We start from the raw sequence: 21,548 nt of genomic DNA on the forward strand, positions 1-21,548 counted from the left end.
TTCCCTTACACTGGGGAAATGAGTCTTCACAGGACCAAGGGCTTCTCCTCCTATTGATGTCAAACAATGCCATTCTCTGCTATATATGTGGCTAGAACCATGGGTCCCCCCATATGTACTCTTTGGTTAGTGGGTTAGTCCCTGGAAGCTCTGAGGATCTGATTGGTTGATATTGTTGTCCTTCCTACGGGGTTGAAAACCCCTTCAGCTCTTTCAGTCCCTTGTCTAACTCCTCCATTAGGGTCCCCACGCTTAGTCTGATGGTTAGCTGCAAGAGCCTCATCTGTATCAGTAAGGCTTTGGTAAAGCCTCTCAGGAGACATCCATATCAGGCATATAAGGCTCCTGTCAGCAAGCACTTCTTGACATTAGCAATAGTGAGTGCATTTAATGGGATGGATTAAATGGCTGCATATGGAATGGATCCAGCTGGGGCAGTCTCTAGATAGCTTTTCCTTCAGTGTCTGTTCCACTCTGTCCCTGTATTTCCTCATGTAAATATTGTGTTTCCCTTTTTAAGAAGGACTGAAGCATCCACAGTTTGGTTTTCCTTCTTCTTGAGCTTCATATGGTCTTTGAATTATATCTTGGGTATTTCATGCTTTTGGCCTAATATCTACTTATCAGTGAGTGCATACCATGTGTATTCTTTTGTGACTGGGTTACCTCATTCAGGTTGATATTTTCTAGTTCTATCCATTTGCCTAAGAATTTTATGAAGTCGTTGCTTTTAATAGCTGAGTAGTACTCCATTGTGTAAATATATCACATTTTCTGTAACCATTCCTCTGTTGAAGGACATCTGGGTTATTTCCAGCTTCTAACTATTATAAATAAGGCTGCTATGAACAGAATGGAGCATGTGTCCTTGTTATATGTTGGAGCATCTTGTGTGTATATGCCCAGGAGTGGTATAGCTGGGTCCTCAGGTAACACTATATCCAGTTTTCTGAGAAACTTTCAGACTGATTTCCACAGTGGTTGTACCAGCTTGCAACCTTACCAACAATGGAGGAGCGTTCCTCTTTCCCCACATCCTTGATCCTGGATGTGTCAGAATACCTGCGGAGTCGAGCAGCAACTGGGGTGTGGACTGTGTGGGTTCGGGTCCAGCGCTGGGGCTCTGATCCCAACACAGATGAGAATTGGAAGGCATCCAGGTCTCTGGCTGGCATGTTGTTACTTTTTTAAAGTAATCCTTTTGAAAAAATAGTCTATACACACGGTAAAATATTTCTAATCATTTCTGCCTGCTTCTGCCCTTTGTTTCCCTCCTTCGCACCTTACTTTCTGTTTTTAATTTCACAATATATCTGGGACACTGTTTTATGGCAGCATGTATCCACCAGCCTCCCTTTACTGGATTGTAGTTTCTTACATGAATACATCTGAGGACAAAGGAACACAAAGAGACATATGGAGAGGGAGAAATACACATAAATAAAAATCAATCCTTCGTCTTAAAAATACACAAAAAACACAGGAGAAAAGATTACACTTCTTTCTAAGGACAGAAAACTGGAAACAACCAAAATTCCCATAGTTAGGGAAGGGCTAGCTAAATCCCATAAATACACAAGGGCGGATGCTGACATTGGTGATGCTTGTCCTCAGTCTGTGTTTTCACAATGAAGAGGCCAGTGTGTGATTAACTAAAAAGTCCATCTTACAAATAGCTTCTTTGTGCAATTAGGTTTCTATAAACTCATTTATATGTTTGTGGTGATATATATATGCATGTTTCCTCTGTCTCCTGCTTGAGTTTTCTGTATGAGTATGTGTTTTTTCATGGTAACAAGAATGATTAAACTGCTTTTAAAACATGTGATTGCTCCATAGGCACAGGTTTCAGTAGGGCATGAATCTGCCGTGCGCTGGTTCTGCTTCAGGTTTTTGCACTGGGCTCCTCTGAGCTGGTCCTAGTCTTTGGCTACTGGTTTTCATCTCTAACCTGATCGTTTAGAATCAAAGAATGTTGGAATTGTAAAACATAGTTTGGATCCTTATTTGACAGGTAAGGTCACCAAACCTGTTAAAATTACAACAAAAAGGTAAGTAATCTATTGAACGCTACATAGCCATTTATCCCCCAAAATAACAGGCAAGCACTCAACTGAACTGTGCTACTGTTTCCCAATCTGAGTACAGCTCCCTTCCGAGCAGGTTAGTCATTGTAAATGCCTCATCTCCTGGGAGACATTGTCTAGGCAAACGTGGGATGGAACATAAAAGGACGCTGAGTAAAACTGTCATTAGTGGGGAGGAGCCTGATCCTGCCAGGCTGAAGCAGCTTTATTAGAGCTCTGAGTCTGCCTAGGTGGCAGACTGCAGGGCATTAGCAGAGGAGCTTCCCTGGGCTGGTGCCAGGAGTCAGTTAATTATAAGGCAACGTGGACCTAAAATGGCCCATTAAATGTGTTTGCATTGCACCAAGCAGAGCTCAACCTCTTCGCCACTTTCTTTAAAAAAAATTAATAATAATAATAGTGTTTTTGACCTTTTATATACTTTCCCGAATGTTTGGGTGACCTCTGGCCTGGTCACATCACAGGGTATGGTCATAGGCATGCCACTCTCCACTTACCCTCACAGATACTGCCCCTCCTGCCTTGGCTCAGCCCACACCAGGGCTCTCAAAGCTCAAGTCATTCATCAAAGCATTTCCCCTCCGAACAGAAACTTCCCAACCAACTTCTATAAAGCTAAAATTTCTCTATTTAATTGCACATAAAATTCTGGAGAGCTAGAATGGTAGCATTCTGGGGCTCAGAACCTTTGAGCTCGAATGGCCCTAAAAATCACTACTATCCATTCGGATTATAGCTATCGATCCTCTAACGTTCTGGGAAGGGAGGGAGCTTGTCCAAGCCACAGACACACAATTTGGAGCCAGCTGAGAGAATTAGTAGATCAGCCCTGGCCTTTAATCAAAGAATAAGCTTTGTTCTCTTCTTCATATCTTCCCAAGAATCCAGGTCACTGTCCCCCTCCTACCAGCAGGTGAGCTGTGCTGGGGAAGCCTTTCAAGAGTCCCAAAGCCAAGAAAGACTTTTCCCAGGAAGGTATACCAGATGGTCTCAACACTTGTCTCCAACCTCAAAGCTCAGGCCTCCCGCATAGGTAGGAATATTGGCACACATTGAAGGAAATAGATGCACTAGAGGAATGCCCCAACTCCCAGATTCCCTGTGGTGAGAAAGCACTCAGTATCTGCTGAGGAACAGTTGAGTCCAGCTTGCAAAGCATCTGTCTCTGCCCACCGGTTACCTTAATCACCACTTTAGGAGATATTCTAATAAGAAGAGAGTATATTCCTTTTACTAAGGAATTTCTCAAAGATGGAGAGGACCTGAGCTTCAGACCAGGCTGTGTGGGTTCAAAGCTGTCCTTGTAGAGCTCAGAGCTTCTCAGAAGAAGCAAGACCTGTACTTGGTATGTGCAGGGATGGTGGAGGGTATGGGGTGATGGGTGCTGTCCCTGTAAGATTACAGGCCAGCGCCCGTGGACCTAAAGGGCAGCTGTGGTTCTAGGACTCTTCTCATCTTGCCTGAAGGAGAGACAACCTGGACTGGGTATCATGCCTACTGGACTCTGGTCTGGACACTGCAGCTCTGCTTTCATGTGCCTACAAGTGGCTCTGAGCTCCCATATAGTTGAGTGGTAAGAATGGATAACTATAGTAACCATTAGCTCCTCCCATTCTCACTGGTCCACTTCGCATTAGTCTTGTGACCTTCCTGGGCCTGTTCCTCCTGTAGTGCAGCCCTCAACTCCATGTTTCAAAGGCATCTTGGCTGGATCCACTCCTACGCTGGACACCTTCTAGGTGAAAACCAAAGCAATTACTGGGTGATTATGTGTTTCACGGATGTCATTGCTGAGGTGAGGAGGCCACGCCTCTTCTCCAGAGCTCCAACCTCACTACCTAGGAGTGCCCTGTGATGTTCTTCATTAATGTGTATCTGACTGGAGATCCTGACGATCTACACACTGCTGCCCAGGGACCAGGCGTCCATCTGGCTGTTGCATGGCAGGTAAGTGGGCTGGGGACCTCAGGTGATGGGTGTCCTTGTGAGGAGCTTTCACACTAGTGGTACAGAAGGGGTGCTGCTGTTTGGGATGAAGCTTTGATCATTGCTTGTTGGGATTTTAGATTTGGTTAGTCTACAAGATATTCTCCCATAGTCAACAAGAAATGGAAGGACTAACCCTGAACCACCCTGTAAATCAGGCCAAGGCTCAACAAGGGTCAGACCTGCCCCACAATATTTGATGAACTGAAGGATTCACATCTACACACACACTCACATACACACACACACACACACACACACACACACACACACACACAATATTTGGGGACTATGGGCCTGATGAGACATAGAAAAAAGTTCATGAGAAACCTCATGAGCCATGTCCTCTTCTAATCTGAACCCATGCTCTTGAGGGCAAGAACAATTTTCTCTGAGGTGAAAAGAATCAGATGACCTTTAGCAAGGAGATTTTCCCTTGATGCCTCATCTGAACTGTGGGAGATCTAATATAGATGATTTCACAGGCCTGCTAGAAGGGAATCCTTCTTCACTTTGCAGCACAATAGCTCATGTGGACCTGAAACGCAGTAGACTTAGGAAATATGTTCCCACAGCACAGTTACAACATGCAGAATAGGAACAGCGAACCTGTGAGGTGCTGGGGCCAAGGAAGGAGCGCAGCAGAACCAGGAACGCACAGTCAGAGATCTCTAAGGGATGGGCCCAGTTTTACACCTTCCATTTTCCACTGTTCAACAAAGTCAAAGCTGGGGCTCCACTGTCACATCTGTAGCTTTTTTGATAGGTGACCACTTGTCTCCATCTATAAAATATGGGGGTGAAGGCTCAAGAGATGCCCCAGTAAGTAAAGGCTTGCTCTGCAAGCAGAAGAGCCTGAGTTCAAATCCCCAATAGGCACAGTGACACACATTCGTATTCCCAACATTCTACAATGAGACAGAGATGATAACAAGAGAATCTCCAGAAGCTCACGGGCCAGCCATCCTGGTATGCACAGCAGCAGACAACAGACACCTTGTCCCCAACAATGCAGAAGGTGAGGACTGACATCCGAAGATGTTCTTTGACCTTCAACATGTGTGCCTGTACTAACTCACACAAATGCAAACACATATGCACACATCATATACACACAAATGAAATGAAATGTGGGAGTGATTCCTCAGGCTGTCTGGGCCTTCTGTTTTCTTTGGAGTGTTCCCTCTGTAGAGCATGGATACTTTAGATACCAGAGCCTGATAAGTATGTTCTTTCTGCCCTGTGTAGGAAGACACCACTAGTTGGTCCCACAACCCTTTCCAACAAAGCCTGTCTAAATATGGTTCCAGAACTCTCTTTAGCATGGGTCTTCAATATTATTACCAGTTATCAGTATTGTCAAATGCAATGAGATCCTTCAGCCATTGGTGAATTACAATAAGCTTTCAGATCAGAAATTTGAAGTGGTTAAATACTCCATGTGGGATTGGCTCTTAGTAACCCTCGGTTGAAGTTGGTGGGCCACTGTCTACTTAGGTGAGAGACACAGGTTTCCAACAGGACTAGGAAGGAAAGGGAGATTAAGCAGCAGCCCCAGGAAGGCCTCAGGCAACTCTCCAATTAATCATTTAGCTAAGGAGCTCAGGTGCTCGTGATGCATACTAAGGGCAGAGTCGTAATGGGGCCCATTAAAAAGCAATTATACTGAGGTCTGAGTCTGAAAGATATTACCAGCTTCAGGAGGGTTTCTGTGCTCAGACCCACTAGGTGTCATGCCAGACTGGGACTGAGAATTGTCACTTAGCTCTGTGGTGTCACTATGGTGTGGGAATCTAAGGTAGGTGTGAAGATCATGGCAGAGAGCAGTTGAATGGGACACAAACTTCTCTAAATAGGCCTTCTTGTGTTGATTCTTAGGGACAGCTGGTGAATGAACAAGCTAGAAGAAGAGGGAATGAGGTTGGCAGGGGCAAATATGAAGGGGTGGGGGCCAAATCGAGAGTAACATGAAGTACAATGGCCTGTTTCTAGAATTCTTGTCCCTGGAGCTGGAGAAATGACGTGTTAACGTTCAAACAATAGAAAAGGTCTCGTGACCACTTTGAGCCCCAGTGTCTCCATAGCAACAGGATGGATTAACTAGGATGAGCCAAGCATCAGTCCAAGGCTGGCAGGCAGTAACCTCAGCAAGGCTGAATAAGAGAGAGTGAAGAGAAAACGAGTGTGTGTGTGTGTTGAGTTGTTGGTAGAAAGACAAAGAGAGGAGAAGTGTTTTTTTTTTTTCTTTTTTGGAAAGGAGATGACAATCTTAAACCCCCACTCCTGGCCCATAACTGTGGGTCCAGAATTGTGCTAAGTGCCCTGTGCACAGGAATTACACCCTTTCTGGTTGTTGTTCTATTCTATTGTGTTTGTTAATGGCTTCTCCTTCCACTCTCAAAATCTCCTTGCTTAACTGGTACAGTTGGTCAATGTTCCTCAAACCATAGAAGGAAGGTGTTACAGCCACCACTTCCCAGAGAAGGAAATCTGAACTGCAGAGAAACCCAACCTTTTTCTCGAGGTCACATATGTAGTGAGTACAATGGCATTCATTAGTCGAACACTTGAGCGGCAGCCAAGAGGTCTTGCATAAACACGGATGGTCGTAAGGCAATTAAAATATTCGCTGAGTTCCTAGTACGTGTCAGGTGATGTTCTGAATACTGTGGATGATTTCGTTTAATCCTCTATATGCTCAGTGGGTGGGACTGCCAACAAACGGCTTCTTCCACCAGGAGCCTGAGTTTCAGAGGGATCCACTAGCTTGCTTTAGCTCACACATCCCATGAGGAATAAAACCTATATTGAAACTTAACCATATACTTCCAAGCCTATGTTCATAGTGCCTGGCCGAAATGCAAAGGAAGACCAAGAGAGAGCAAAAAGGGAGAAACATAGGAAAGAGGGATGGATGTCTGTGGGACTTATGGGATTCATGCTATGCTGTTCTTTCTCTCTGCTTGATGGGCACAGTCTCTGACCCAGGTTTTGGGCCTGGTATTGGATGCTCCCTGAGGGAGAAGGCCTAGGGGCTGGTAATATGTTCTCCACATTGTCCTCTGGCCTTAGGTGCCATCAACCAGAGACGTTTCCAGATCAGGTATTACCCATCTCAGCCCCTCCCTGGCACCTGGCAAGGAGCTGTGTAACCATCTTCACATCTGCATGCTGATTAAAAGACCCAGAGGAGCACGTGAGAACCAGGGGTACTTGTTTCAGCAGCCAGCCACAGACTCCCCAAACTGTAAGGTCCTGTTGGGTCATCTCACAGATTGAACCACTGAGGCTCAGAAGAGAGAAAGGAGTTTGCCAAGGTCCCACCAGAATTTCACAACAGTTCTGCCACTCTTACCAGAGGATGCATATATAGCCTGCTGCCTGTCCCATGGCTTTTCAAAAGTAAGAAGTTAGGGTGAAAGATTGAGCTTAGCATAGGACTGTTTGAATCAGATACTATAGAGTGAGCATGGTGTGGGCAGCTGATAGAGGGTGGGGGATTCTGGTCCTCTAAGGGTGGGCGCAGATTGATAGCAAGCCTTAGATCTCTTGTCATTATCCATCCAAGGGATTGGGGGGGGGAGAGAGGAGGGAGGATTTGATTCATCCACTTCCCACTTCCATCCGCTTACCTAATTAATATTCATGGAGCATCTGTTTATTCCTAAACCCTAATCTAGGCTCCTAAGGCCCGTGGTGGCTGGGATGAGCTTCATGAAGCTATTAGTACAGAGGAGAAAAACATAAGCAAACAAGTCTAAAGCATCCTTGAACGTGGGCTACAGACAGAAACTTTGGTTTCAGACTGCAGTATCTGGGCTAAGATGAATGGCAAACGGCACTGGGTGATTTGGACAAATCGTACTCTGCATTTGCATCTGATTCCTCCATTACACCTCTCGGTCACATGTTTTCCTCCATGATTCTAGTCTCCCTGACCCCCTAGCTAGGAGAGTACCCCAGTTAGGATAGGACTGCGATCACCAGAATGGTGGCTCCCTGCCCCTGCCTCTGTGTTCACCATGTCCTGATTGTCATCTCGCTGTGAGGGGGCAAGCCAGGAGGGTGTGATGATGATGGGTTTGGATGACTTAGGTCACCTCAGGAGCATCTCCAGGGCTAGATCATACAGATACAGAGATGGTGACCTCCTGGACTGTGAAGAGGTTTACAGCTGACACGAGATGGCAGGCAGCTTACAATTTCTAGGTTTCCATCTCTTCAGAACCACCAAGGCATAAAAGGGAGAGCAGAACTGGAGGGGAGGTGGGGAGAAGTTGAAGGAATACAGATATTATCAGCAAGATGAAGAGCTTATGAACATGGGGTGGGTGAGCTACTTCTCCAAGGGCTACAAGAACTCAGTGGAAGACCGGTGAGGTGGCTCAGTGGGTATAGGCAGTAAAGGTGCTTAATGTGCAAGTCTGGAAACCAAAGTTCAATTCCCAGAACCCATGTAAGGGTACAGGAGAGCACCAACCCCATAAAACAGCTTGTAGCCTCCACATGTGTGCTATGCATCCATTCCCCTATACACGCACATGCTTGCCCATCCACACATCACATGTGCACACGCACGTAATAATAATAATAATAATAATAATAATAATAATAATAATAATAATAATATATTTTAAAGAGATTCAGCTCAGGGAGCCAGGTTTAGTGGCAGGTGATTTTGCTGGCACTTAAGATAGAGAAGCAAAGATTAAGAGCTCAAGGTTCTTCTATAAGTAATGTTTTTCAGACTGAGCAAGTTGTGTTTATGTATTTAGGAGAGAGAGAATAAAAAAAAAGAGCCTCTGAATTTGAAAAAAGCAAGGGGGTATATGGGAGGTCCTGGTGGAAGGAAATTGGGAGATATAATGTGATTATATTATAACATCAAAAAAATTTTAAAAAAAACAATATAAAAATAATTCAAGATCATCCTTGACTATATCGTGAATTTGAGGGTATCCTGGATTTCATGAAATACTGTCAGAGAGAAGAGGGGAAAGAGAAAGAAAGAAGGGGAAGGGGAATCTGAGGAAACTTGACCCTGATCTGGGAAGCTATGAGAGGGATGGTCTTTGAGATTCGGGGTTAATGATAATGGTAGTTCTGACTCATCCACAGGAGTAGGGAATAAGGTTATTGGGAGGTAATTATCTCAGCCCTGTCATGCCTCGGGGTGGGTATAAAGGGAATTTGATGAGGGTGCATAACCCTTGGGTCATGGGAATCTGTTGGTTTCCTATTTCTTTGTCACATGTCAAACCAGCACCTATAATCTCCTGAGACATCTGCATCCTTCTCAGAGACAGACAGGAGTGGGTGAGATGAAGGAAAGATGTGGGGGTTGGGGGAGAAGAGGGAGATGTGGCCAAATATGGAGAAATAGCAGGGTTGTGAGGAGAATGAGCAGCTGGGGAGGGAAGCTGTGAGCTGGAGAGGGTTAGAGTGGGGGAGGAAGTGAGAAAGACCGAGATGCTAGCGTGGACTCTGAAATGTGTAACAGGCATGTATGGTGCTGAAATATGTAACAGATACATGTGATACTGAGGGAGTCTGGAGGCCAGCATGGGCTTGATACACTAATAGGCACCACAGGTAGCCATTTGTCATGTTCTACCAGGGACATGACTCCTTTTGGTAGTTGAGAACCAGCTTTACAAGTTCCTGAGAAATGCTGGCGCTTATCTAACAGCCAGAAATCCCTCTATAATCCAGGTTGAACCTGTTTCTGGATATGGGGAGTGCTTTGGGTAATTAAGGAACTGGAGTATCCTTTGGACCTAGCACTCTCCTGCCAACATGCTGGTCTGGTCCTGTCTACTTTTCCAGCTATAGCGCAGAGAATCTAACTTTGCCTTTTATCTTTTTCATGCTTTCCTTTACGCTCTGGGTCTTCTCACTCTTTCCCTGAAGAACCACCCCTTTCTACTGAAGCCTTCAACGCCTATTGCTGAGTGTGCCTGTTTCCTAGGACCCTAACAGAGGAAATGTGGCTTTCCTCTTCCCTTTCTGTTTCTCCATCCTCCCAGCGTTGCTGAGATTTACAGCCTGTCTGTCCTGTTGTTTTTCTTTCCAATTCTAATAAAATGGTCACTGAGCTAAAATAAAATAAAAGACGATGCAAAGGTACTAGAATCTTAAAAGGTAGGCAAATAACACCTGTTGTATTAGTAGCTTCTCTGGTGCTGTTCTAAAATACAATAACTAAGAGCAATTATACAAGGAAGAGTTTATTCGACTTACTATCCCAGAGGGATAAGAGCCCATCACAATGAGGCGGGATGAGAGCAAACAGCAGGCCTGGCAGCCAGAGCACGAAGCCCAGATGCTCAAAGAACAAAGCTTGTCCCCAATGACATACTTCTGCAAACAAGGCCACACCTAAACTCCCTCACAACAGAAACACCAAGTAGGGACCGAATGTTCAAGTGGCTAAATGTTCAAGAGTCTATGGAGGACATTTCTTATTCAGGCCATCACATTTCACTTCTTGGTCCCCATAGGCTTGTTACAATATCATAATGCAAAAAAAAAAAAAAAAAAAAAAAAAAAAAAAAAAAATGTGTTTGATGTAACTTTAGAAGTTCCAAAAGTCTTTCATAGTTTCAACACTGTTTAAAGGGTCTGGAGTCTCTTCTGAAACTGAAAGCAATCTTTTAATTGTAACCCCCTGCAAAATAAAAAAGCAAATTACATACTCCCAACACATACTAGCAGAGACTATATATTACCATCCCAATAGGGAAGAATGGGGACACAGAAGGAAATTCGGGACCAAAGCAAGACCAGAACCCAGTTAGGAAAACATCAAGTCCATAGTTCCATGTCTACTGTCTAAGGACTTAGATGGGTCTACTCTTCTCTCTCTCTCTCTCTCTCTCTCTCTCTCTCTCTCTCTCTCTCTCTCTCTCTCTCTCTCTCTCTCTCTGTCTGTCTGTCTCCTAGACAAATGACCCATGGCTCTGACATCTCCAATATCTTTGATCTTCATTGCAATCCAGACTTCACTTTCAAAGCTTAATGTAACAGCCTATGAGAGCCTCTTCTCCCTCAGGGCCTTCATTCAGAAAATCCTCTGCTACCTGTTATCTAGCCTCAGATCTCTGAAACTATATAGGAATAATCCATAACCTACTCCTATAATTCATGCCCATAAAGCCAGCACTATTTGATCAACATTACCAAGTCTGGATCCAGTGTGAGACAGACTCTGTCCCTTGAATCACGTTAGCACCGACATTTTTGTTCAGTTCCTTTCTGGGAAAAAGAAATGCTGTGCTCTTTCACAGAATAGGAGCTTATCTGGGTGGGGTCTTTCCCTGAGGGTACTTTTCCTTTATTTTAGTGCAAAGCAAACCTTTCTGTAAGTGTTCTGTTCTCCTCAACAGTTACAGCCTCTCCTCTAGCACGTGCCTTAGCTATAACATTAAGTACCTTAGTGCTCCTTTTCTCTCCAAACTGTTCATTTTGTATTTCTTTTTGACACACTTGTTCTTTCTCAATGTAGACCTGCATAGGGGTTATAAATCACCATACCAGAGATCCAACATCATGCAGTCTTGAAATTTTCTCCACTTTTAATTAAGCTTCAGGCAAGTCCTCAGGATAAGAGCAGAAGGCAGACAGATTCTTCACCAAAGTATTATGTGAATGGCCTCTAGCACAGTTGCTGTTAAAATGTTTGCTTCCTTCCTAAATCTCTTGAGCTAGGTCTCTACCATCCACATTCCAGTCAGCATGTTGTCTTCAGGGATTCTTCCAGAACAGCCCAATCTCTGCTTATACATTCAACAGCTTTTCTAGTCTAAAGTCTAAAGTATTCCACATTCTTCCTAGAGAACAGCATGGTCAGGTTTTTCACAGCAACAGCCACTCTCTGGTACTAATTTCTGTATTACCTATTCTGTATTAGATACTTTTCTATGGTGATTTTCAAAATCACCATTACCTAAAGCAACTTATAGAAGAAAGGGTTTAACTGACTTATGGTTCCAGAAATGTTGGGGTCTGTCACATCAGGAATCATGGCAGCAAGCATGGCAGCCAGAGTAGGGAACTGGGAGCCTACATCTCTAAATACAAGAATGAAGCAGAGAACATGATCTCAAAAGTGGATCAAGGTGTTTCATCCAAAAGCCCATCTCTAATGACGTACTTCCTCCAGCAAGATTATACCACCTAATGCTTCCTAAACAGTGTCACTAACTGGCAATCAAGTGTTCAAATGCCTGAGACCATGGGGGACATTTCTCCCTGAAATCTCCACACCTATCTTCTGACCATGACACTTGCCAAACCACTGTTCTAATGCCTATGATGCAGGCTCTTCTTATGTTTTTTAGAGTCTTGGATTTCTGGGTGGTGCTTGTGGAGTCAAAAGTAAAGGTAGAAGAGAAGATGGGTTCTATAAAACCACAGGCTCAAGCAACTGAGTCCGCACCCCACTGATTGCAAAGCTCTGTGACTCTTCCTGTTCCCATTTACGAGGTTGAGATGAGAGATCCCTCAAATGGTTCATGGAGATTAAAGAAGACAACATTTCTAAAATACTTACTGTTTCACAGGAAGTCCAACTAAATAAAACCTATTCGGCGTCTCTGCCCACAATTAGTGTATTCCTTCTGTGTACACCAAACAACTTAGATGTAGAAGCCAGGTACCTGTCGCTAGGAAACAACTATTTAAAGGCATTTCTATTAGTGCATTTCTTGTTGCTATGACAAAATACTTGACAGAGTAACTTAAAGGGAGAGAGATTCACTTAGAATGACATTTTTACCACATTTGGGCAGAAAGTTGTGGTGCCTGAGCATTTGGTGGAGGATATTTTTACCCCATAAAAACAGACAGAAGGACAAGACACTCCCAAGAACTCATATACCACCCAGTGAGTGACCTATGTTCTGCACCTAAAGCCCACCTCTAAAGCTTCCAGGACCTTCCCCACCAGGACTAAAATAGCACCACCAGCTGGGAACAGAGCTGCCAACACATTTGGGGGTGGGATGTACATTTTATATCTAACCCATAATATTATTTTAATTTCATATCATATCATTAAATTTCTCACATTCTATGTTCTTTTTAAAATATAAGTGATACATCAAGAGGTAGAATGCTTCCTCTCCTTGAATCTGTGCAGCTGTGGTAACTGCCAAAAGTACCAGGATGTGGTGTGAATAACAGTGAGACTTCTTAGCTCACAAGGCAAGGGGTTTTGTAGCCTCCTCCTTGGTCTCTTAAATCGCTTACCTAGAGAGAAACCGTATGTCCCAAGTATGAGACACTTAGACAGTCAATCTCAGAGAGAGTCCCATGTAGAGAAAAACTAAAATTCTCAACTTAGAACCACGTCTCCAGTCATGTAAGCTAAGCTCATTGGAAGTGGGTCCTCCAGAAAGTCCAGAACAGCTGATGTGGGGTTGAGCCCATAAAGAACTCCGGGTATGCACTGGCCAGATGAGCACTGAGCAAACTGCTGACTCGCAGAAACCACATGTCCTAATTTACTTCCTGTTGCTGTGTAGAACACTGGGAAAAAAACCTGGGAAGGAAATGGTTTACATTATTAGCTTACAATTCAGGTCACAACCCACCATCAAGGGAAACCAAAGCAGGAGCTCAAGTCAAGAGCCCAGAGACAGGAACAGAAGCAGAGACCATACCTCTGCTTACTGGCTTGTTTCCCCTGGATTGCTTAGCTATCTTTCTTATACAGCCCATACCCACATGCCTAAAGATGGCATTGCCCATAGTGGGATGGGCCCCCCATATCAACAGACAGTGAAGAAAATTATGATATGATATGATAGGAACATAGACCAATCTGACAGAGGCAATTATTCAGTTGAGGTTCTATCTTCCCAAATAACTATAGTTTGTATCAAGACAACAGGAAAAAACTGGCACAAAGTATAAGATAGTAATTCTAGTTTAGACAGCTAAACTCTGAGACAAGCAAAATGGTTAAAGAGCAATATTACTAATACTCTGTTGTTACTAATTTCTTGAAACTAATTCGATGCACCTTACTGAGTCCAGTTATCATTTTTAAATTGTTATATTCTGATTATACTATAACTGGTAAATAAAAGTCAACTTTAGTTCACTATAATTAACTTATTGCAACTTTGTCAGAATACATGGCGTTCTGATCAGGCAACATATAAAGTGCCATGGAGTCGACAACTACAAATGAGGACTTGCTCCTGTGGGATGTACTAGGGATCAAAGTCAACTCAAACAGTGTCATTATTCATGACAGAACATTCTTAGAAAGCCCCACAATAACTAAATACCTGACATAAAGGAAGGAAGGTTTATTTTGGTTCATGCTTCAGAGGATTGTAAAAGTATCTTATTCTCTTGATGTAACTGTCATTTAGGAGATTTATTGCCTCTTTCTGCTAACATAGGCCTAGTCCAGGAAGGCTTCTGGCCTCCATACAACCTTATCTAGGTCTAGAATGTTTTCAGCCTCTGAGGCTTACTGCTGAATAAGATCACCCTTTCTAGTTCTTTCTGCTCTAACTCGTTGGCTCAACTCCGCTGTTCTGGCTCAAACTACTCTCTGAACTGAAGGATTCAATCTGGCTTCTCGAGGCTTCTCACTGAATTGCTCTGCTTGGCCTCATACTAACTTTACATCTCTTTCTCTGACTCTGTCTTCACTTGTGTCTAGCTTGCTCTCTCTCTCTCTTCAAGACTGTCTCTGTAAAGCTGTCCAGATAAAACTACCTCTCTCTCTCTCTCTCTCTCTCTCTATCTATCTATCTATCTATCTATCTATCTATCTATCTATCTATCTCTCTGCACCGCTCCCTCTTACAATTTCCCCTTCCTCTCTCTTCTGAGAGTTGGGCGTATCCTACTCTGTCAAATCTTTCTCCCATTTGTCACTTTGTCTGCGACTCAACTAGACATTGCTTTCAAACATTGGTGCTTCCTTCTACAAACTAATTTTAGCTTCATTGTTTGGGATTAAAAGTGTGTACTAAAGGTGTGTCTGTATTCCAGCCAGGGGGATTAAAGGTGTGTGCTAAGGCTGAGCCTCACCATAACTAGAAACAGGTTTTTCTGCTAAACAATCACGGTGTGATCAAATATTCTGCAACATTTCCCTTTTTTGTTTGAGCTTAAAAAAAAAAAAAATTGTATACAGTGTAACTTTTACAACAGAAGCAATTATGAGTACCATGAATTTAACAGTCTGAGTGTCCGTATGAAGAGCTGTCGATGGGATGACCCTTCATAGCACCGTCCTGATCGTCTGTCTTCAGTTCATTCCAACATCGAGGCTTTCAGTCTGACCAGCAATCTGTTCTTTTTCACTCAGTTTGCTGAGCTGCTCCTCTCTGCAAAAGGGATCAGCTCTCCTCGTCTGAGTTGCTGTCTTTGTCTCTTCCTTCCTTGTGCCTCTAATATGGAAGCTTCTCATACTTACATTGGATCTTTATCAATTTTGATGGTATCCGTAGTCTTTTACCACCTGTGGAAATACAGGGGGGGGGGGGAAACTCTTCCTCAATATAACACATAGCCTGACTTCCATTCTAATGTTAAAACATTTTTAAAGTATACAGGTTAATCTAATTCAACAGTTTTTTTTTTCTATAATCTAGTGCCTTTTTGCTGATCTTATTCCCCCTTTCTGTTTATCAAGGTGAAATAGATCTTTATGAATCCATACATAAACAAAACACTCTAGGCACTTGCATTCCATGCCAGGCTCCACACCAGCAAGCCGGGCTTCTTAGCATTGTCTACGCGCTGTCTATCTTGATCCTTGGCTTCATTAGAAACTGGGTTCACAATTACACACTTCCTGTTCTCCTCCGGTTCCTGTCTTTTGTCTCTCAAGACTCCACACTGCCATAGCTATTTTTCTTGTTGCACAGCTATTGTTTCAACCTTTATTGGAGGAAAAAAAAAATACAAAGATTGGAGAGAAGGAAGGGGTTCACTCCAGTGGTTAAAATTGTAATGAGTACAGCAATGCCTTTGTCTTTCTTTTCTTTCTTCTTGTCACTCTCTTTTTTCCTCTGTTTATTTTATTTGCAGAACACACTTGGGATATAGAATAACTTGTTTGTCTGTTTTTTAAACAAGGTTTAGGGTCTGCCCCAACAAAGTTATAACTTACCAAGCATAAAAGCCAACACATAAAAATAAACATACAATTTAAAGAGAAAGGGGCTTTTTCAAGTAATTTTTCTATCCTTTTAACTCCTACCGTTGGTTTAAGAGATCTGAAATGGAGTTGGTTTTGTTTTTGTTTTTTGTTGTTGTTGTTGTTGTTTGTTTTTTATTGGCTATTCTCTGCATTTACATTTCAGATGTTATCCCCTTCCCACAATCCCATCTCCCTTCCCCTCCCATTGCTTCCATGAGGGTGCTCCCTCTCCCAACCACCCTCTCCCACCTCAGCACACTGGTGTTCCCCTACACTGGGAAAACAAGCCTTTGCTAGACCAAAGGCTTCTCCTCCCATTGATGCCAGAGAATGCTATCCTCTGCTACATATGTACCTGGGGCCATGGGTTTCTCCATGTGAACTCATTGGTTGGTGTTTTAGTCCCTGGGAGCTGTAGTAGGTTTGGTTAGTTGGTAATTTTGTTCTTCCCATGGGATTGCAGATCCTGTCAGCTCCATCAGTCCTTTCTCTCGCTCCTTCATTAATCCAGGAAAAGTATGTCTATATAATTAAAATTGGTTTTGGCTGTTGCTTACTGTCTCAGAGGCCCTGTGTCATTCCTCACTCTGGGCTTGAAGGTCCCACTGCTTCTTTGGAGTTTCCCAAGTCAAATTCAAAGAAATGATGCTTCCTCTGGAGACAATCTCAGGCAAATTTCTCCTCTGCAACTTTCTGTCAGATGTCCTGCCCTCTTTGGTGCTTCTGCCAAATGTCCTTTGTTTTCAGCATTGTTGGTGGACTTTCTCTTTCTCCAATCACGTTAGGGGCCAGATGTAAAAAGTAACTTTTATTTGCCTGATGGAATTGTCATTTTCGAAGCCTCTAGACTCTGTATAATTTTATCTAGACCTAGAATGTTTTCAGCCTCTGAGACTTGCTGCTAATGAACTCACCCTTTATTTGTTGTTGTTCTTTCTGAACTATGGCAGATTGGTCAACTCAGCTGTTCTAGCTAAAACGCCTCTTCTTCAAGATGCTATTCAATCTGGCTTTTCTCACAGCCTCTGACCAAATTGCTTCTGCTTGGCCTCAAAATATGTTCTAATCTTCTGGCTCCTTCTCATTCTCTGGGTCATTCTGTCTTCACCTGTGTCTAGTTTGTTCTCTCTCTGCAACCTGTCTCTGTACAACTGTCCTGGTAAAACTGCCTCTACTCTTTCTCTGCACTGCTTGCTCTCTCTTGAGCCACCTCTCCTTTCTCTCTGTTTGGGTAAGAATTGGGCATGTCCTGTTCTGTCAACTCTTTCTCTGATTCATCACTTTGGCTGTCACTCATTTAGCCATCACCTTCAAATATGAGTGCTTCCTTTTACAAACTAACTTTACCTTCATGGTTTGGGATTAAGGGTGTGTGCTGAGACTGAGCCACACCAGAACTAAAAACAGATTTCCCCCCCCCCCCAGTCAACAACAGACTCTTGAGGTGATCAAATATCCTGCAATAGAGAATTCCATTTGGCTCTACACGTGCCTGAGGGCAACATCTTGGTGGCAGGAATATGTGGCAGAAAAGAGCTTCACTGTAGACAGTTAGGTCCCCAGGACTCAGTAGGACACTCAATACCTAAACAAATAGACCTCCAATAGATAAAGAATAAGAATTCTGGGATTGAGGTCAGATTCATCATTCTGTCGCCTAGACTGGCTTTATCAACTGAAGATTTATGTCCATTGCTACCCTCCCAAAGATGTCTTGTTTGTCACTCTTTAAACTGTCCTTCTGTCATTGTCCTTTCAGCTCCTGTGCCCCTAACAGCATGTATGGCTAAACAGTAATTAGCCAAGTGTGGACTCAACTCAGGTGATGTCCCTGCTCATTTGGAACATAATGATGAATCGTTATTTATTCCTCGTGTTTTGAGTGCTCTAAATGACAAGTTGTCCTCATGACCACTCCTGTGACATCATAGTTCTCATCCCATAGAGAAGGACAGTAAGATACAGACTGTTCAAATAGAAAGCTGCTCATCCAATAAACCATCAGGTTAGACTCTGACCATTGTAGCTGGCACCAAGACTCTACCCATGAGCACTGAGTGTCACCATACTACCACTGAGGACCACCGTGTGCCCCTCTTGTTCTATCTCAGCACCAGACGGATGCAAAGGCTATGATACCAATACTTAGCACTGGTCTATTCTGTAGGTACGAATTAACCTACTTATTGAAATTTATTTTTAATTTCAGATGAATTTTCTTGGCATTTCCTTAGCTTGTCACAGATCTCCAAACAACAGGAAAAAAAAATTTTAGAAGAGTCTGAACAAGGAACTACATTCTAGTCCCAACTTTCAAAATTGTACACTTTGTTTGTATAGGGGGACTTTGGTTTATTTTGGATTGTTTTGTTTCTTTGGTTTTTGTTTGTTTTGCTGTTTGTTTTGGGCTTGGTTTTTTTTTTTTTTTTTTTTTTTTTTTCTTTTATGACAGGGATTCACTACATAGCCCATGAACACACTATGTAGAACACACTATGTAGACCAGGCTGGCTCACACTCACAGAGATACGCCTCCCTCTACTAAGATTCTAGGCCTAGTATCACAAAAAGTCTAAGTACTGTTGATAACAAGGACTGATAACATGTCATGAACGGATGAACTTGTACTGGCAGAATGAAGCATACGGAAGGCAGAGTCAGGTACAGAGGAAGTTGCCTCGGAAGCTCGGCCCCATTTCTCTCCTCTTCCTGCTCAGGGGTCAGAATCACCAAGGTGGACTGGCAGCATTCAGAAAATGGTGCTGCTCACCACACCCAAGATTACCCTTGCCCTGAGCTGGTGGTTCGAAGGGGCCAGTTATTCCGTCTCACCCTGAATCTGAATAGAGTCCTGGACAACGAGGAGGCCCTCATCTTCACCGTGGAGACAGGTAACTGGCCAGAAGTCCCGGCGGTCCACAGACTGCCGATTTTACAACCAGTAACTTGAGATCCTTCAGTCAGGAGCCTGGGCTTTAGGAAGAAATGAGTCTCTGGGAAGTGGGTTCAATCCTGGGGGCCTCTGATAACAGTCTCCAGGAAAAAGGTAGGAAACGCTGGGCAAGGTGACCTCTCTGGAGCCTTATGTATAAGAAGGAATCCAGGGCTTGTTATAGGCATGGAAAATAGACACTTTTGGAATCCAAATTCTTCTTTGCTTTTCCAGCCAGATAAAAGGCCAATGACCACTTTCTCCTCTGCCCAAGGGATGGTTGGGAGCAGGGACCACTGAGAGGTGCCTACTCTGTTCCAGGGCTTTCTGAGCTTGACCAACCAGTCCCTCCTTTTACAGCCTTGAAGCATTTGGGGGATGAAGACTGGGCTTCTAGACCTATAGTTTTTCCTCTTCTCTAAATGAACATTTTTTTTAAGGAGACAGAGTCTCTTGATCCCTTCTCTTCCCTGCAGGACCCCACGCATCTGAGGTTCTCCACACCAAAGCCATATTCCAAACGGCAGAGCTAGAACTCGGTGACACTTGGACAGCTGCCAAGGAGGAACAGACAGAGAAGACAATCACTGTCAGCCTCTTGAGCCCTTCCAATGCGGTCATTGGCCGGTACCTGCTGAGTGCCAGGGCCTCTTCCCGAAGGAAACACAGTGACCGAAAGCTGGGCCAGTTTATTCTCCTGTTCAATCCCTGGTGCCCAGGTAGGAAGTGCCACATCTGAGACTGAGGCAGGCCCAGCTGTGGTTGGAAGGCGCGGAGGTGGGGGTTGGAAGCAAGTCAAGGGATAGGAAGTCAAAAGCCAAGGGCTGGGATCAGGCAGAGGTCCCCAAAATCAGGCATGACAATAGAGCCATTGGAGAGAGGCAGGAAGCTCAAAGTTTCTCATGTAAGAGACCAGTCAGAGGCTGAGAAAAAGTGAAAAGGCTCAAGGGTGGGTTATAGCGGTGACAGCAGCAGTGGTGGGGTGTCCTTGGGTATACTTAACTGCATCCCCTTGGTGAAAATCCTTGCAAGGTGGGAACAACAGGACCTAACGCTTGTAGACATGGCAGAAATTCATTTGGCTGGCACTGCAGCATACAAGTCACATCACAAGGCCTCAGCAAGGGATAACTAGGACCAGGACCTTATTAATGTTCATTGATAAAAGGTTGCCATTAGCATCAAGGTGGAACATTTATCATATCAGGATTCAGGGGGTTAGGCCCTGCTTGGGGGAAGAAACTATCCAGAAAAGGTGAGTGTTAGCAGAGAGAGACATGGAGCCAGTAAGCCCTTGCTCTGTCCAGCCCAGGTCAGTCACACAGACAGAATAGACTCTGTCCTGTTGCTAAGCTCTTCCCAGGACAGTAAGAACAACGCCCCAGTCCACATGGGGTCTGCTGACTGCTTTTCAGAGGATGATGTCTTTCTGGACTCAGAGGAGGAGAGGCAGGAGTACGTGCTTAATGACAGCGGCGTCATCTTCCGAGGCGTGGAGAAGCACATCCGAGCCCAGGGCTGGAACTACGGGCAGGTCTTCAGGGGCACAGCCAAACAGGGTGGACTGGGGCTGGTATTTCAGGGGGAGAGCCAGACAGGGTGGACCGGGGCTCGGGGGGGGGGGCTGGTAAAGGCAACCTAGGAGAGTTCTATCTGCCCACCTCCTCCTAAGAGGGACAAGCTGGGTCAACTCTTAAAACAGGCAAATCCATTCATCCATTTTCTCAGCTACCATCTCCTGTGCCAAGGCCTGTCCTAGACCCTTGGAAAGGGGAGCTAGATTAGATACAGTTTGGAAGCAGAAGCCAGTTCTGTGTGGAAAATATAAGTATCTTCAGTCAGAGACTGTTAAGCAGGAGCATGCATCAGAGTCACAGGAGGCCTGAAATAGCAGGTGGCATGGAGGCAGGCCCAGAAATCTGCACTTTAGACACGTACCTAAGGCATGTTAGTCTGGGACTTCCGCTTTGAGAGCCCCTCTGTTATCTGAAGACAACTGGTTCTCTGCCCACTGCGAACACCAAAACACACAGATATTCAAGTCTCTTCTCTAAGAGATAAAGATTGGTGTGGGGCCTGAGATTGTGTGTGCTCAGGCCTCTCTAAGACACTCCTAACACGTAAAATGGGGAGAATGCCAGACAGCTGTCAAGGGAGGACAAGGAAAAGTGACATGTATGTTCAGTTCAGACACAAGGACGCAGAACGTCCTCACATAGGGCTGGCTAGCTACAATACCAGTCCCAACGGGTGAGGAATGGAAATGCACAGAACAGAGCGGGGGCAGCTCAAGAGAAGGTGAAGGAATTCACATCTGGGGTGATAGATAGATAGTAGGTTCAGGCCCCCGCCAGAGAGGGGGAGCAGCCCAAAC

At 44.2% G+C, this 21,548-nt stretch overlaps 1 protein-coding gene across 1 annotated transcript in view; it reads left to right on the forward strand.

Annotated features, from left to right (window-relative positions):
- The window catches only part of TGM6 (transglutaminase 6), a gene marked incomplete at both ends in the record, with an annotated part of 65,132 nt that overhangs the window by 29,942 nt on the left and 13,642 nt on the right, over positions 1–21,548 (forward strand). The window contains 7 exons of the mRNA XM_080930945.1: positions 2,015–2,051; positions 3,759–3,882; positions 5,952–6,035; positions 7,146–7,320; positions 18,960–19,133; positions 19,651–19,893; positions 20,590–20,708. Coding sequence (XP_080787071.1) covers positions 2,015–2,051; positions 3,759–3,882; positions 5,952–6,035; positions 7,146–7,320; positions 18,960–19,133; positions 19,651–19,893; positions 20,590–20,708 — 956 coding nt within the window. The remainder of the gene's footprint in view (positions 1–2,014; positions 2,052–3,758; positions 3,883–5,951; positions 6,036–7,145; positions 7,321–18,959; positions 19,134–19,650; positions 19,894–20,589; positions 20,709–21,548) is intronic.

This window comes from Micromys minutus (assembly GCF_963924665.1).
Source record: "Micromys minutus genome assembly, chromosome: 17".
Classification (NCBI taxonomy): domain Eukaryota; kingdom Metazoa; phylum Chordata; class Mammalia; order Rodentia; family Muridae; genus Micromys; species Micromys minutus.